Source organism: Lepidochelys olivacea, assembly GCF_965140295.1.
Source record: "Lepidochelys olivacea isolate rLepOli2 genome assembly, chromosome: 11".
NCBI classification, from domain to species: domain Eukaryota; kingdom Metazoa; phylum Chordata; order Testudines; family Cheloniidae; genus Lepidochelys; species Lepidochelys olivacea.
In genome coordinates, this window is record NC_140421.1 from 2,840,826 (window position 1) to 2,854,479 (window position 13,654).

General features: G+C 41.0%; 1 protein-coding gene across 1 annotated transcript in view; it reads right to left on the reverse strand.

Annotated features, from left to right (window-relative positions):
* Nucleotides 1-1,435: 1,435 nt before the first annotated feature.
* The window catches only part of USP37 (ubiquitin specific peptidase 37), a 52,690-nt gene continuing 40,471 nt past the window's right edge, over nucleotides 1,436-13,654 (reverse strand). The window contains exons 19-24 of the mRNA XM_084642880.1: nucleotides 13,237-13,403; nucleotides 10,710-10,770; nucleotides 8,166-8,281; nucleotides 6,648-6,717; nucleotides 6,213-6,351; nucleotides 1,436-5,474 (exon numbers count right to left, since the gene is read on the reverse strand). Of these exons, the coding sequence (XP_084499006.1) occupies nucleotides 5,387-5,474; nucleotides 6,213-6,351; nucleotides 6,648-6,717; nucleotides 8,166-8,281; nucleotides 10,710-10,770; nucleotides 13,237-13,403 (641 nt within the window). The 3' untranslated portion in view covers nucleotides 1,436-5,386. The remainder of the gene's footprint in view (nucleotides 5,475-6,212; nucleotides 6,352-6,647; nucleotides 6,718-8,165; nucleotides 8,282-10,709; nucleotides 10,771-13,236; nucleotides 13,404-13,654) is intronic.

The following is a 13,654-nucleotide window of genomic DNA, read 5'->3' on the forward strand; positions in this document are numbered from 1 at the left end:
GAAAGCCTCACTTGTTAGTGCAGTGGGAGAAGGGAACGTGGGCTTGTGAGGGGAGTAAGTACTGGAATAGCAGGGATTCTTATTAACCACGGACAGAGCTTGGAGCTGCACAGACTAGACGCTCTTGTCCAAAGCGGGCTACAACTGAAATAAATGCACATCTCGACTGACAGACAAGAGAAGAGCCTACATATGCTCTGCAGAGCTGCTTTCACTAGCACTTAAGGTCACTAAAAAAAAAATGCACAAAATAAAAAGTTACTGAGCATAAAAGTGGCCAGACTGGGTCAGACCAAAAGTCCATCCAGCCCAGTGTCCTGTCTGCCGACAGTGGCCAGTGCCGGGTGCCCCAGAGGGTATGAACAGAACAGTCAATCATCAAGTAATCCATCCCCTGTCACCCATTTCTAGCTTCTGGCAAACAGAGGCTAGGGACACCATCCCTGCCCATCCTGGCTAATAGCCATTGGTAGACCTATCCTCCATGAACTTACCTCGTTTTTTGTTTTTTTTTTTAAACCCTTTTATAGTCTTGGCCTTCACAACATCCTCTGGCAAGGAGTTCCACAGGCTGACTGTGTTGTGTGAAATACTTCCTTTTGTTTGTTTTAAACCTGCTGCCTATTAATTTCATTGGGTGACCCCTAGTTCTTGTGTTATGAGGAGTAAATAACACATCCTTATTTACTTTCTCCACACCAGTCATGATTTTATAGACCTCTACCATATCCCCCCCATGTCGTCTCTTTTCCAAGCTGAAAAGTCCCAATTTTATTAAATTTCTCCTCCTACAGCAGCCATTCCATACCCCTAATCATTTTTGTTGCCCTTTTCTGAACCTTTTCCAATTCCAATATATCTTTTTTGACATGTGGTGACCACATCTGCACGTATTCAAGAGTGGGCGTACCATGGATTTATATAGAGGCAATATGATATTTTCTGTCTTATTATCTATCCCTTTTGCCATTCCCAACATTCTGTTTGCTTTTTTGACTGCTGCTGCACACTGAGTAGATGTTTTCAGAGAACTGTCCACGATGACTCCAAGATCTCTCTCGAGTGGTAACAGCTAATTTAGACCCCATCATTTGATACGTATAGTTGGGATTATGTTTTCCACTGTTCATTACTTTGCATTTATTATCAACATTGAATTTCATCTGCCATTTTGTTGCCCAGCCACCCACTTTTGAGAGATCCCTTTGTAGCTCTTCGCAATCTGCCTGGGACTTAACTATCTTGAGTAGTTTTATATCAATGGAACAGAGCCGCACTCTTCTACAGAGCAAACTAGTTTCTTCTTCACTAAAGGTACAGTACAGGCCCCCAACGTAAGCAGAGTGGAGTCAAGTGCTCAACTATCCACATCTATATGAGTCTACAGAAAACTCCATCTTTGTGGAAATAAGATTCAAACCCATCAGAGGGTTAATAAAGAGGTTTTAATTTCACAAAAATCTATCTACACATCATTTAAAAAGGAAAAAACAAGAGCAAAACTGTAAAGAATACCGAGGAACAGATCTGCTAAAACACAGAGAAAGTGCTGCTCCACATCAACTTTGTAAAGAATCAAAAGTCACTCAATGCAGAATCTAACCCAGTCACGTGGCATCCATCCTGGCTGCTCTCAAACACACACACCTGGAACCCCCTCCCCCCCAGTTTTTCAAGAATAATTATGTAGTCAGGAGGCACATAAGATCTCCGGTGGGATGGGGAATACTGACAGCAGAGTGCAAAGGATACATAACCCCTTTTTATTCTCTCTCTTTGGCAGTTGATTACAATCTTAGATTAGATCAGTTAAAAAGTGACCCAGTTAGTTCTTTCTAGCCACGCACAACTCCCCCCCGCCCCAAACCAAAGAATTCTTCACGGGCATCTAAAACCTTTTGTGAATTTAAATAAGAAGTTAACACTGGATAATCAACTGCTTCTCCCATTGGTTGCAGTGCAAACAGCATCTGCTAATCTTTCCAGTACATCAGATACAGCACACACAGAAAAGGAAGTAGAGGACACTCCAAATCAGGCCATTTACACCATGATGCAGACAGGGCTGGGGAGGCAATCAGCCAAGGTTAGATACATCAGAACGCTCTCCTCCCAATTATTAAATCCTCGTATTATAGACTGAAGCTTTAATTAGGAAGCTAGTACCTGCATTTTGTTGTTGTTCTTTTGCACATCCCAGTACAACAGTCCTCTATGTGGACTCAGTCACATACAGCAATATCTGGGACAAAAATTCCAGTTCATTTACATAAACATTTATACATTTATCATAAAAAGTAGCCAAATACAGTGAAGGAGTAACTCAAGAACAAGTTAGAGCAGACATCCGATGATGGGGTGGAAGAAAGAATGACATTAGTGTTTTCTTTTGTTTTTTATATGCTGAAGCACACTCAGACCAAACTAAACTGGCTCTCAGGTTCTTTTGAAACTGACAACTCTGTATATTTCAGGAAATGTCAAAGAGTGTTTTATAACATGCACTCTCTAGAAACCCTTTCTAATTAATAGGATACATAGTTCAGACCAACAGCACTCCACTATCTCCCAGAAAGACCACCTCTCATTAGCAGGTCTCACCACTATTAACATGGCCATTTTAATAAAGGCATTAAGGGTTTGTAGGATATTTAAATGATTTCCTTTCCAAGATATCTGATGTTAAAATCCCTTACATGTGCTGGCTTTTATTTGGTTTGTGTCTGTCCTACATATAATCCAATATGGTTGTAAAGGTTGCACAGAGCTAAGCTCTACTGAATTTCAAAGTTATTGCAAAAATACAAGTAGTATTGAATGTGAAAGCTAATTAGGTATAACACAGAATGCTGGGAACACATACTCCCCCCCGATTCTGAATGAACTAGCCATGCTGTGCAAAACCCCCAAAGCATATATTTATACATACACCCCTTGACAAGGTACAGATTTCCTTCCTCACTGCCACCCTGGAGCTGAGAGAAAGAATCCATCTTTAGATGGGGGATGTGGATGCGTACAGTGTTGGACTGACAACCAGCTCTGTTCAGGAAAAGGTTCACAGGGTCACTCAAGCTGCCATATGCCAAAAAAGTGAAAGACACATATGTTCACTAGTTGTTACTAGCTATGCTAAGTGAGATCCTGGTTTTCACTAGAGGGACCATGAAATCTGGTTTCAAGCATCAGCTCTCTCAACTCTGGATCTACATCAAAGCTGGTTTTATACATTAATTAGGGTAACAACTAAAACTGGGCAATCTTGGTTTTCTATTATAAATGAACTGATTTGGAGTGCTGTGCCTCAACATGATAATTTGCTCCCCACCAAGCAATCAGCAGTGCTAACTCGCTGCTGCGAGAAGTACATTTGTTATTTAAAGCGCCATGGGTGCTGCTTTCAGCATGTAGGGAAAAGGGTGATGTTGGTTAAGATGAGGAAGGCAGCTTTGCTTTTATGATGGAAGAAATCTTTGCCACATTTTCATAGGTACGTGCCCTTATCAGTCAAAGAAAATTCCTACATTAAACTCCCCCCCCCGCACACACATTCCACTAACACATTCACTGTTGACAATACAAAATCATAATGATTTATAATAAATTAACATGTCATATACTACTGGTGCTGCACCTTATGAGGTAAAAGCTTTGTCCTGTTTGTGACAGAAGTTTAATGCTTAGACCAGTTACTATGAGATCAACACAACCAATAAGATATTATCCAAGCCGTAACAAAACTCATTGAGATTCGCTTGGTACACAGACCAGAAGATCAGCCTTAACTTGACAAGATCTGTGGAGGAATTATTTTGCCTGCTGTCCTCTACAGCAATGGTTTGTCTACTTAGCTCTGGATGGATTATTCCTGAGAAACTTCTAATGGCAGTTTAAATACAAATATCTTTGCACTCTCTGTAACCAATTATTCAAATCACAAAATCCAAATTAGGGGTAGAAAAGTAACTGCTCCAATGATTAGCAACAATTTCTTTGCAATAAAAGTAAATACCAATTAAGGAAATACTTGCCCATATTAAATAAAAGACCATTTGAAGGTTCAAATAAAAATTAAATCACTGGATATTTTTGCCAAAGCCAGCTATAAAATGAGCGTCACGTTACCAGGTACAATTAGGATAATAAAATGTAACAGTTCGGCCCTGTAATATCTTATGTTAACACTCAAAATGGGTTTTCAAAAGCTTCTAAACTGATTTAGTTTATTCCAGTTGAGCAGCCCATATTCCTAAAAAACCAACAGGCAGCTAGAATAAAAACATCTATGTCTCTGTGTGATTCCTGGGCTTTGTAGGGACAATGTGAAATTATGGATCGGTCTAACTGCTAAAAGAATTTTTCAGACTTTCCACTTGAGGATGACAGAGACAAACATTTGTGCCTGCAGACCCTGAAGAGTTAATGCTAGAATGCTCTTCTTCCGATGTGTGAGGTAAAAAGAAGAGCTGTTAGTTCACTTCCTTTTACTGCTCAGCACTGGCGCTGCTTCCCTGGAAGAGAATCTGCCAATAGGCCAAAGCTTACCTTCCACCCCACTAGCTGCTTCTGTCAGAGTCAAAACAAGGCAGCCCAACGTGATGTAAAGTCAGTGAGAAATAGACATACTGACAGAAAGATGTAAACTGCAATATGCAATGACACTATGAAGAAGATGCAGTTAGAAAGGATAAACTTTTTAAATGAAAGAAATATAATCTCATTTCTAAACAAAGACAAAAATGACCTGTACAAGATGACACAGTGGGGGTAGGGTATGCAATAAATTCCACAGCACCAGTAGTTTGTTTCCTGGAACGGCATGTAAATGGCAGAGCATTTACAACCTCATGAATGTCAAAACGCGTCAACTTGAATGATGTCAGCACACCTGTTAGCAGGACAGACTGGCAATAGCGTACTTGGTGATCTAGGGTTCCAGTGAATATTACTGACACCATACATGCCAGGTTGCAGGCTGTATTGCTTTAATTGCTCGTAGGGGAAAAGTAGAATGCCACGTGATATGTAAATCCTCCTCATTCACATATCACAGTTAATGGACTTTAAAGTCAAGCCTCTTTTTGCACTATTGTTTCATCAGTTTATGAGCAGCTGTGGTCTTGTGGCTTGATGTAACTCTTTAAGGCTCCATGCTGACAAAAATATTTCTGGAACAATAAAAATCTCACCACAGGAGGAGTGCTTTGAGATGTCAAAGGTTTACAAGTATGGTTCAGGCCCAAGGTTTACATGCGTGGTTCTGCAAGTGAAGCATCTCATATGCCTTACTTTTTGTCTCGTTTTGGCCCTGAGCTGTTTGCTACTCCTGCGTGTCTTGCGCAAGTTCAGAATTCTCCATGCTCAGGAGAAACAAGGGATTTGCTCTTCACAGAGGCTGACGAACAGACCGCCCCACTTCCATGCTAAGCGGCTGCGTATTCTTTTCCGTTTCTAGTAACTCATCGAAGATTTCCCTAGAAAACATGAGAAGGGAGATTATGAAATCAGTGAGTGCAGAGCTGCTGCACAAGATGAAGACAGTCCTATGGGAAGGAAGAATGACACACAGGAAATGAGTGGTTTAATTTAAGCCTTGGAAATTTCAGAATTATAGATCCTACTAGTTAAGCCTAAAGAATTACACTTTGTCACCAAAGGTCTCTAAGCAGGGTTCCTGAAATTCTGAAGTCATTCAGAACCAGTTGGAAGCTGCAGTAAGATTTTTGCAACAAATTATAGCAAATCTAAGAGCGTGTTAAGCCTTGCAGGGAAGAGGGCAGCAAAAATAGAATAAATTAATGCTAGTAAAAGAGCTGGGGGGAATATGGGAATTTACAAATATATGACTATATGTCAGAGGAAAACATACACTAAGGGCTAATACTTAGCTGAAATACTGAACATCCTCTTTAAACATGCCTTTAATTCTTAGCTATGATCTCATTATGACAATTAGAACCACAGAATCATAGGGTTAGAAGGGACTGCAAGGTATGTCTAAACCACTATATATTAGCGAGGGATAATTCTGCGCTACTGAACTTTCAGAGGATGCTTTAGTGCTAGTCAAAATCACATGCAGCAGTAAATCAAAATTAAGACACACTGGCAAATATTAGATTTGACAACTCCACTGAAGAGGATGGTAGGGAGAGAAGCACAGAACTTCATGACTGGGAAATGATTACTGACTGGAAGTGAGATTCTCTTACTTGTGCATGTAAAAGAAGATATAGCCACTTCGGTCTCTATCACACTGAACAGAGGCCTCTAGAATTCTAGACACTTCTAGGTCATTGTAGGTGAACCAGGACTGTTTCTTGATATCATAGACATCACTAATATAATGGCCTAAAAAATAAAAAGAGAAACCATATTTATTTTCATGCTATAGTTCAAAACAAATCAGTAAGTTGTTTCTAGATACCCTGTTGCAGTTAGCTGACATTTAAATACTGAAATGCCATCATGTTGTACAAACCACTTATAGACTAAATGGGTATTTTTGACTAATTAATGTAAACTATGAAAACAGATCTTAACGCTATTCTGCAACTTCAAAGAATATTACAACCATTTTCAATTACATTTATTTAATCTCCACATGAACAGAGAGACGGAGATACCGAAGTTATCATATTCCCTACCTGAAGAGGATGTGCTTCCAATATGGCTGACAATGCTGACGAGACGATAGGAATGAGGGAGCTCTCCTATCTGGAAAATACAATCCAATCATTTGCTTTTAAATATGCTCTTAATTCCACTTAGTTCAGAACAAAAGGCCTTACAGCATGTTAGAATATGGTTTTGGGTACTCTGTACACAAAGTTCAGCTGTTTGAGAAATGTGATCAAGGAACATAAGAACTGCCACACTGCATCAGGCCAGGAGGAAAAAGTGTCCCTTTAAAATTGGAAAATGCCATGAGATTTTGTTTTTGTTTCCCCATTCACAATCTGCCAATGGAACAGCAACAAAGCAGTCATTGTTTTGAGATACAAGCTCTCCATTTTGCTTTGCACTGCCATTTGTCTAGACAAGCTATTTCCTGAATGACCACTTTCCATTGATATCAATAAGTCCACAGAGAGAAGTTAAAAGAACAATCAAAGAGAACTATATTGATTTCCGCAGTATTAAAACAAACCATTTGATAAATGAGGTAAATCAATAGGGAAAGACTGGATTGGTGGCCTAGAGATTCTCTCTTCCCCTGCTCTTGGAGTGTTAAGGAGAAAATGTCCCTCTCCTCTTATTTGGGATGAAGCTCTTCTCATCAACTCAGCCGTGACAATTAAGAACAGATAATGCTGACTGGCTTTAAAGAGATTTCCTGGTCCTCCTCGGTCTGATAGACTGGGGTTCAACAGCGGTGTGAAAACACAGCTCTCTGATGAAGGTTCAGCAATTGGAAGGGAAGTAAAACTTCCCTAAAGGAATTCCCAATAAAAAACATTAATCCTTTCCTTTCTAGATGCCATACAACACTCTCCTTACAAGCAAGATAGACGAGTGACCCTCAGTGGGTCAGACAGCAGGAGTTGTTGCTATATTCCACTCAGGACTCACAAGGCCGGCCTCCTCTACAACTTGCCTGATCTTTAATGGTCCAGGAGCTAGAAACCCACAGCAGTTACTCGCACTATCACAAACCACTACACTATCTGAAATGCTGTTTCTCCCTTTTTGATAATTAAGCAGCCTGTGTTTTCACTTGTTTCACACAGCAGAATGCTTCCAGTAGTCAAGTTACTCTGTTTCCCTGTTCCCCTCCCCACCCATAAGATCCCTCACAGCAACCAAGGGGTCTTGGCAGCTCTTCTAACTGTAGGACACGCTCTTATAGAGGGAGATTACTGAACTATACATTGTTTCCCAATACACCTCTACCCCAATATAACATGAATTCGGATATAACGCAGTAAAGCAGCACTCCGGTCGATCAACGCAAGTTCGACATAACGCGGTTTCACCTATAACACGGTAAGGTTTTTTGGCTCCCGAGGACAGCGTTATATCCGGTAGAGGTGTACTAATGGGATGGCTGCTACTTAACAAGGTCCTCTAAGACTGAACAGATGCACTTGCTCCAAAATATCTAGTGGTGAACATGTGAAGAGGCATTAGTTCCCCATTCAGCGCTTGAAACAATGGATCGTCACCTCAGCATTCCTTTTCAGCTCTTCAGCTTCAGCTTCTGAGTACTCCATGTCGAGAACATCCTCAGTCCCAGAGTCCTCATCAGAGCCAACACTGTCCAGAAGGGAGCTGTTAAATTCTAAATGGCACAAAGACACAATGATGCCATGTCAGAATTTTTGGCATATACTGGAAAGCAGACCACAGACGTTACAGACGGTTGGGTTAGATTTTTCTTCATAATGAATCTTCATAAACAAACACCAAGGAAATACTAAAGCTAAAGGCTCTCCCTTCTGAAGAAAGCAAGGGATATTGGAAAATTTACAAAAAACACCTCACATCCCCTCTCTACCCACCCAAAAAAATGTGGTAACTTATGCCGTGACTCTGAATCAAGAAACAGACCCTGAACTGCAGAAAATGCAGAAGTAGCAGCAGCACACACGCCTTTCACCCTCTTTTACAGCAGGGCCGCGTTACAGGGAGCAGAAACAGTCAATGCAAACTTTTTTGCAAATTTAATTTGTCTGCACAGCTACGTTTTTCAAAAGCTTTGGTGGCCCATGGTCAACATCCACATTAAATGAACTGCACCCATTTTGCTTGGTGATTGGGAAGTTTCCATGGTGAGAAGCATTTCTCTATATTTCAACTAGAAATTCTATTCACAAACTACATTTATCAATTAAAACTGGCATCTAAACCTACTGCTGGCAGCCTCCATCTTTTCATTGTTTATACATGGTGAGAAGGGCTGCTCCCTGCAGGAACTTCCAGAATGCTTGGCTGAGCAAAGTGCACACGGCTTTCTGTTAGAGCCGGAAGGGCTCTCCTACACAGTGTTCTAAACTTTCTGGGACTTTGCAGCTAACCAACTAAAGCTTTTTCCCAGCACTTGTTACAGAAGCACCTAAACTTTTCCCAGATAATTTAAATTTGCATGGTGAGTCCTAATTGGACTCGAGTTCTCTGCTCTTCTCCTCTCCCTGGTTTTTTAAAACTGTCATCATGCCAGCTAGGATGGAAATACTTTGTCAAAAGGAAGGTTCATGCAACTTGCCCTGTAAAGTCAAGACGCTGAATTAGTCTAATCTCCTCTCAGGTGTGTTCCGCAGTTGAACCCTCTTAAGTGAAAATGCTTTATTGCCAGATCTCATGCTCTTTGTTCCGAGCTTTGTAAGATACACTGTCCCAGGGAAATGCAGGCTGTCCAAGTGAGTCACTCATGGAGACGCAATCACAGAGAATCCTTAGTCCCAAAACACTGATAGTGCTGGGATTACTACACTGTTATAGCATCAACACTGGACCAATAGCACCAACACTGGATCATGTTTAAAAAAAAAAAGAACTGCTGGCTACATGTGAGAAGGGAACAGCAGTGTCATAGTGAAAACGTATTAGCATCCCTGTTAGCAAGTACCTGCTGTCACAATTATGAATGACATGACAGCATGCTTAGAGGCATTTGACAATATTCAGGATGTCAAACAAAATTAAGTGATTGCAAATCAAGAGGATTTTAAATTCCCAGTGCGGGACCCTACCAGCCTACTAAGGGCCGGAAGTGCTGCAGGGGGAATGCACTCAACCACTGCTGGAGAAGGAACCTGCTTTGCCAAAACATCACCCCCAATATCTGATAAAAGAGTGAGGCTGTGGGCTGCAAAGAGAGCCCAAGAATGCAGGACACTGGTTAAGAGTACACGGTAGTAACTGGCTGAATCTTCACAATGTGATGTATCACAGTTGTGAATTATACTTTTACACTGTTGTGTGTTTAATATTGTTTTATTCCTGTTAAAGAGCAGACCCGTGCCTCTTCAATAATAAGCGAGGGAGGACTATTTAAGGAGCCTGGGCAAGATTAGAAGTGAATTTTAAGTAATACTCCTGTATTTCATCATCACAACTGCCCCTCTTCTGGTGTGGGGTTTTTTGGCTTTGTTCTGCCCTACTCGTATGCTAGGCCTACAAGACTGCTTAACTGAGCCTTGGGCTGAATGTGTTACCTCAGTTTAGAATGCACGGGCAGCATACCTGCTCTCTTTGGGTGCTCTCCAGGGCTACACCTTGCTGTGGATAATCTCTCTGTTCTTTTATTAGATATAAAGCATTTTATCCATGATCCTGGGCAAATCTGTTACATTTAAGTGTATTAAAATGTTAATCCAAAACTACAGAACTATGATAAGCCAGGGCTTTGGGAACTGATTCAGCCAAGAGGGTATTTGCAGTTGTGAGATTGCAGGGGTCTCTCGGCCATAGACAGCTGGCTTTTCGGGAACAAAGAGTTTCAAGATCCAAATATCTGTGTACACAATATTTTTAAAAAACTGAATTAAGGAATGACAAACTACTGCAGTTTTCATGTTAAGAATTTTCACTGGCATTTACTTCCATAACTGAATGAAATAAAGCTGAATGGAACAGAGCCAACTACAGTCAAACAAAATAAAGGCATGAAATCCCAGCTGCCTTTCAGATGCTCAGAGTTGCAATCACACACATGGATATATGTCCCCTAAAAAGCAGCATTATGGAAGCGGTTAAATAAATTTCACCTTGGAGACTTAATTCAGTAGCTCGTTTAAGGTCATCGTCTTCTTTTTGTTCTCGTGCCTCCTGATGGAAAGAAAACAAAACAAAACAAAAAAACTTAGTTCACTGAGACACTTCACTGTTTAAAATTCTTGTAGTGTGCTTTTTCCATTGAAACTGTGCGGCTTTGGTTTCTACAACAAACCTGACATAGTACATTAAAAGTTCCATGTGAAGGAATGTTTACAACCAGCAAGAATCCAATGTTCTAGTGCAACAGGACCTGGGACAAACCTTAATTAAAGCTTGTCAAAGCTACTAAAGTTTGGTATGCAGCAGAGCAAGTCCCTACTAACACCATGAGCACTCTCTGGATCACTGATCTGAAAAGCATCATAATGAATTTGTGAACCATTTGAAAAGTAAAACCGTCACTTACACATAAAGTTCTGGACCCTACGACAACATTTACACAATTTTCTGCCCAAAGCTAACTGAGGACACAAACCTCAATCAAAAGGTGAAACAATCTGCTACAATTTATTTTAAAATTGCTAAAAAAGAGGGCTTGGCCTACAGCTTAACAAAAATATATAATTCATGGAAAAGTGTCTGTATTTCCCAACTATAGAAAAGGATTTTGCAAACGTTACATCAATGAATCTTAACAAGTTGGGATAGATAATAAAAGTGAAACCATCTTTTTTTTGTATCTCTGCCCTGTCTCCTCCCACCACCCTCAAAAGGGGTCTGTGTTGTAGCAACACTGATTCCAGCAGAAGAGACTGGATGTGGCTGCTTCCAAAGCCAGCCGGCACTACTGCATGAACAGGCTCCTTAATTCAGGGTCTGAATGCGTGCCATGTCTGAATCACAGGTGGGGTGGCAGGTCCTCACTGTGACTACGCCAGAAGGTAACATTTAAATCCATTTTACATTATTGCCAAAGGGTTTTTTCATCTCACCGTTCCAAAAGCACTAGGAATCTACATGTTAATAGCACAGCTGAAATGAAGCAAAGCCATCACTGTGCCTCACAAGGAATTACACTGGAGGGTGGGGAAATTTGCCCCCTGATATCTAGGCCAACCCCATCTCTTACAAGGAGTACCATGATATCTAATATCAACACAAAGCAGACAGGGTGCTCAGTTCAAGGACTTATAACAAATGATCTCCTTCCCTATCACAGTAAACTGTATTGAACTCTATTTGTCTATACAGGAAGGATGAAGGGTTAAGTTGACTCCAAGTTGTCTAGGTATTTCAAACCTGAAAAGAAGTAGGGTTGGCAAAATTAGATTTTTATTTTTTTCTAATGTGGATGATAAAAATAAAAAAATCTATATAAAATATTGTTTTTAAATTTTAAAATGTTTTATTTTTACATCTGCTCAATAGTGCTGGAACAATTTGCATAGTGGGGGTGCTGAGCGCCATTGAATCAAACTGTAAACCCTGCGTATCATGGAAACCACTTCAAGCCAGGGGGCGCAGCAGCACCCCTACTTCCAACACCTATGCAGTTGCTGGAAATGAAGGGCAGGACAGGACAGGGTTGGAGTTAGGGCAGCACTGATAGTGAGGCCCAAGACAACAGGGCACAAGGTGCGGGGGTGGTTCCAGTCCTGGCCATGGGGTGCTGCTGAACAGTTCCTGCTCCCCTCAATGTTTGTGTGCATGAAGGGGAGATGAGCAGTCTGTCCAGTATCTGTGTAACACATTAGCAACCCAGGGGGGCTGTTAGAGCTCTAAATGTTTGCAGATGCAGAAGTAGCACTTCTGTCCCCATTTGTGTTTGACTAGAAGGTTGAGTTAGCCTTTGCAACCCTAAGACTGGACTACATGGGGCTAGAACCGAAGACTATTCAAAAACAGCAAGTGCATAACGCAGCTGTGTGTTTGCTTAGCACAGGTCAGAAGTGCAGTGTGATCTGCACTAGCTCCCACTTTGTTTCAGGGTGTAATTCCAGGTGCTAATATTAACCTAAATGGTTTGGGACCTAATTATCTCAGAAACCTGCCCTTATCCCTCATGTGATACCACAGCAGTTGAGGTCAGAGGAACAGTTTGAGCTAACCATGTTCTGATTTAAAAAGAGAGCTGCTGGCATGGTTGCCTGAGGGGATGGTCATCTGCATTAGAACCTGCTTCTCCCTGTGTCTCTTGACAGGACACACTGCAAGGCCTTCAAGTGGGGGATGAATTAGGGAGGTCTATGGAAGATAAAGAATGAGGCTTGTTAAATTTCAATACATAACTAGGTGAGGAACAGCTTTGCCTTTTTTTGTATAGGTGAACCTTTTAAATATCTAGGTGTGATTTTCAAAGTTTATACTAACTGTGATTAATATAGTTAATCTCACCGAATGTACTCGCTAGTGAATTAGAATAATCTTCTGCTCTTCATACTGGTCTCTTCTAGAAGATAAATATTAGCAGTAGAGACAATTTGCAATTATTGTCCAAGCCCAGGGTGAACTTTTATTTTGCCATCAGGTTTCTGATGTTAGAAAAGATGACTTAGGGAAGGGAGTATTAGCTCTTACTTGTTCTTGGAGGCTCTGAGCCAGTGCCTGCTGAAGTTCTTGTTCCTCCCGCTCTCGCTCCATATCGTACTGCTGCAGCCAGTCAACCTCCCCCTGGGAGCCTTCCGGAGTTTTGTTTTCCTTATTCTCATCAAAATCTTTAGTTATCTCAGTGAAATTGGCAGGACCTGAGGAAGCAGAGGACATTTATGCTTTTCTGGTCCCTTGTTTGTTACCATCTAAGTCCTCTTTATGCCCCTGAACTCCTTGGAGCACAGTGGCATCTACTGGTAGAGGGACAACTAATAAATCCTTAGGAATGCCTAAGGATTTGATGAGAGAGGGGAATGTTATAACAAATCTTACAGGTTTGGGACTGAGCAAGGTTTTATCAAAACCCTCTCTCCCCAAACTCTATGCTTTCATTTAAAACCAGCAG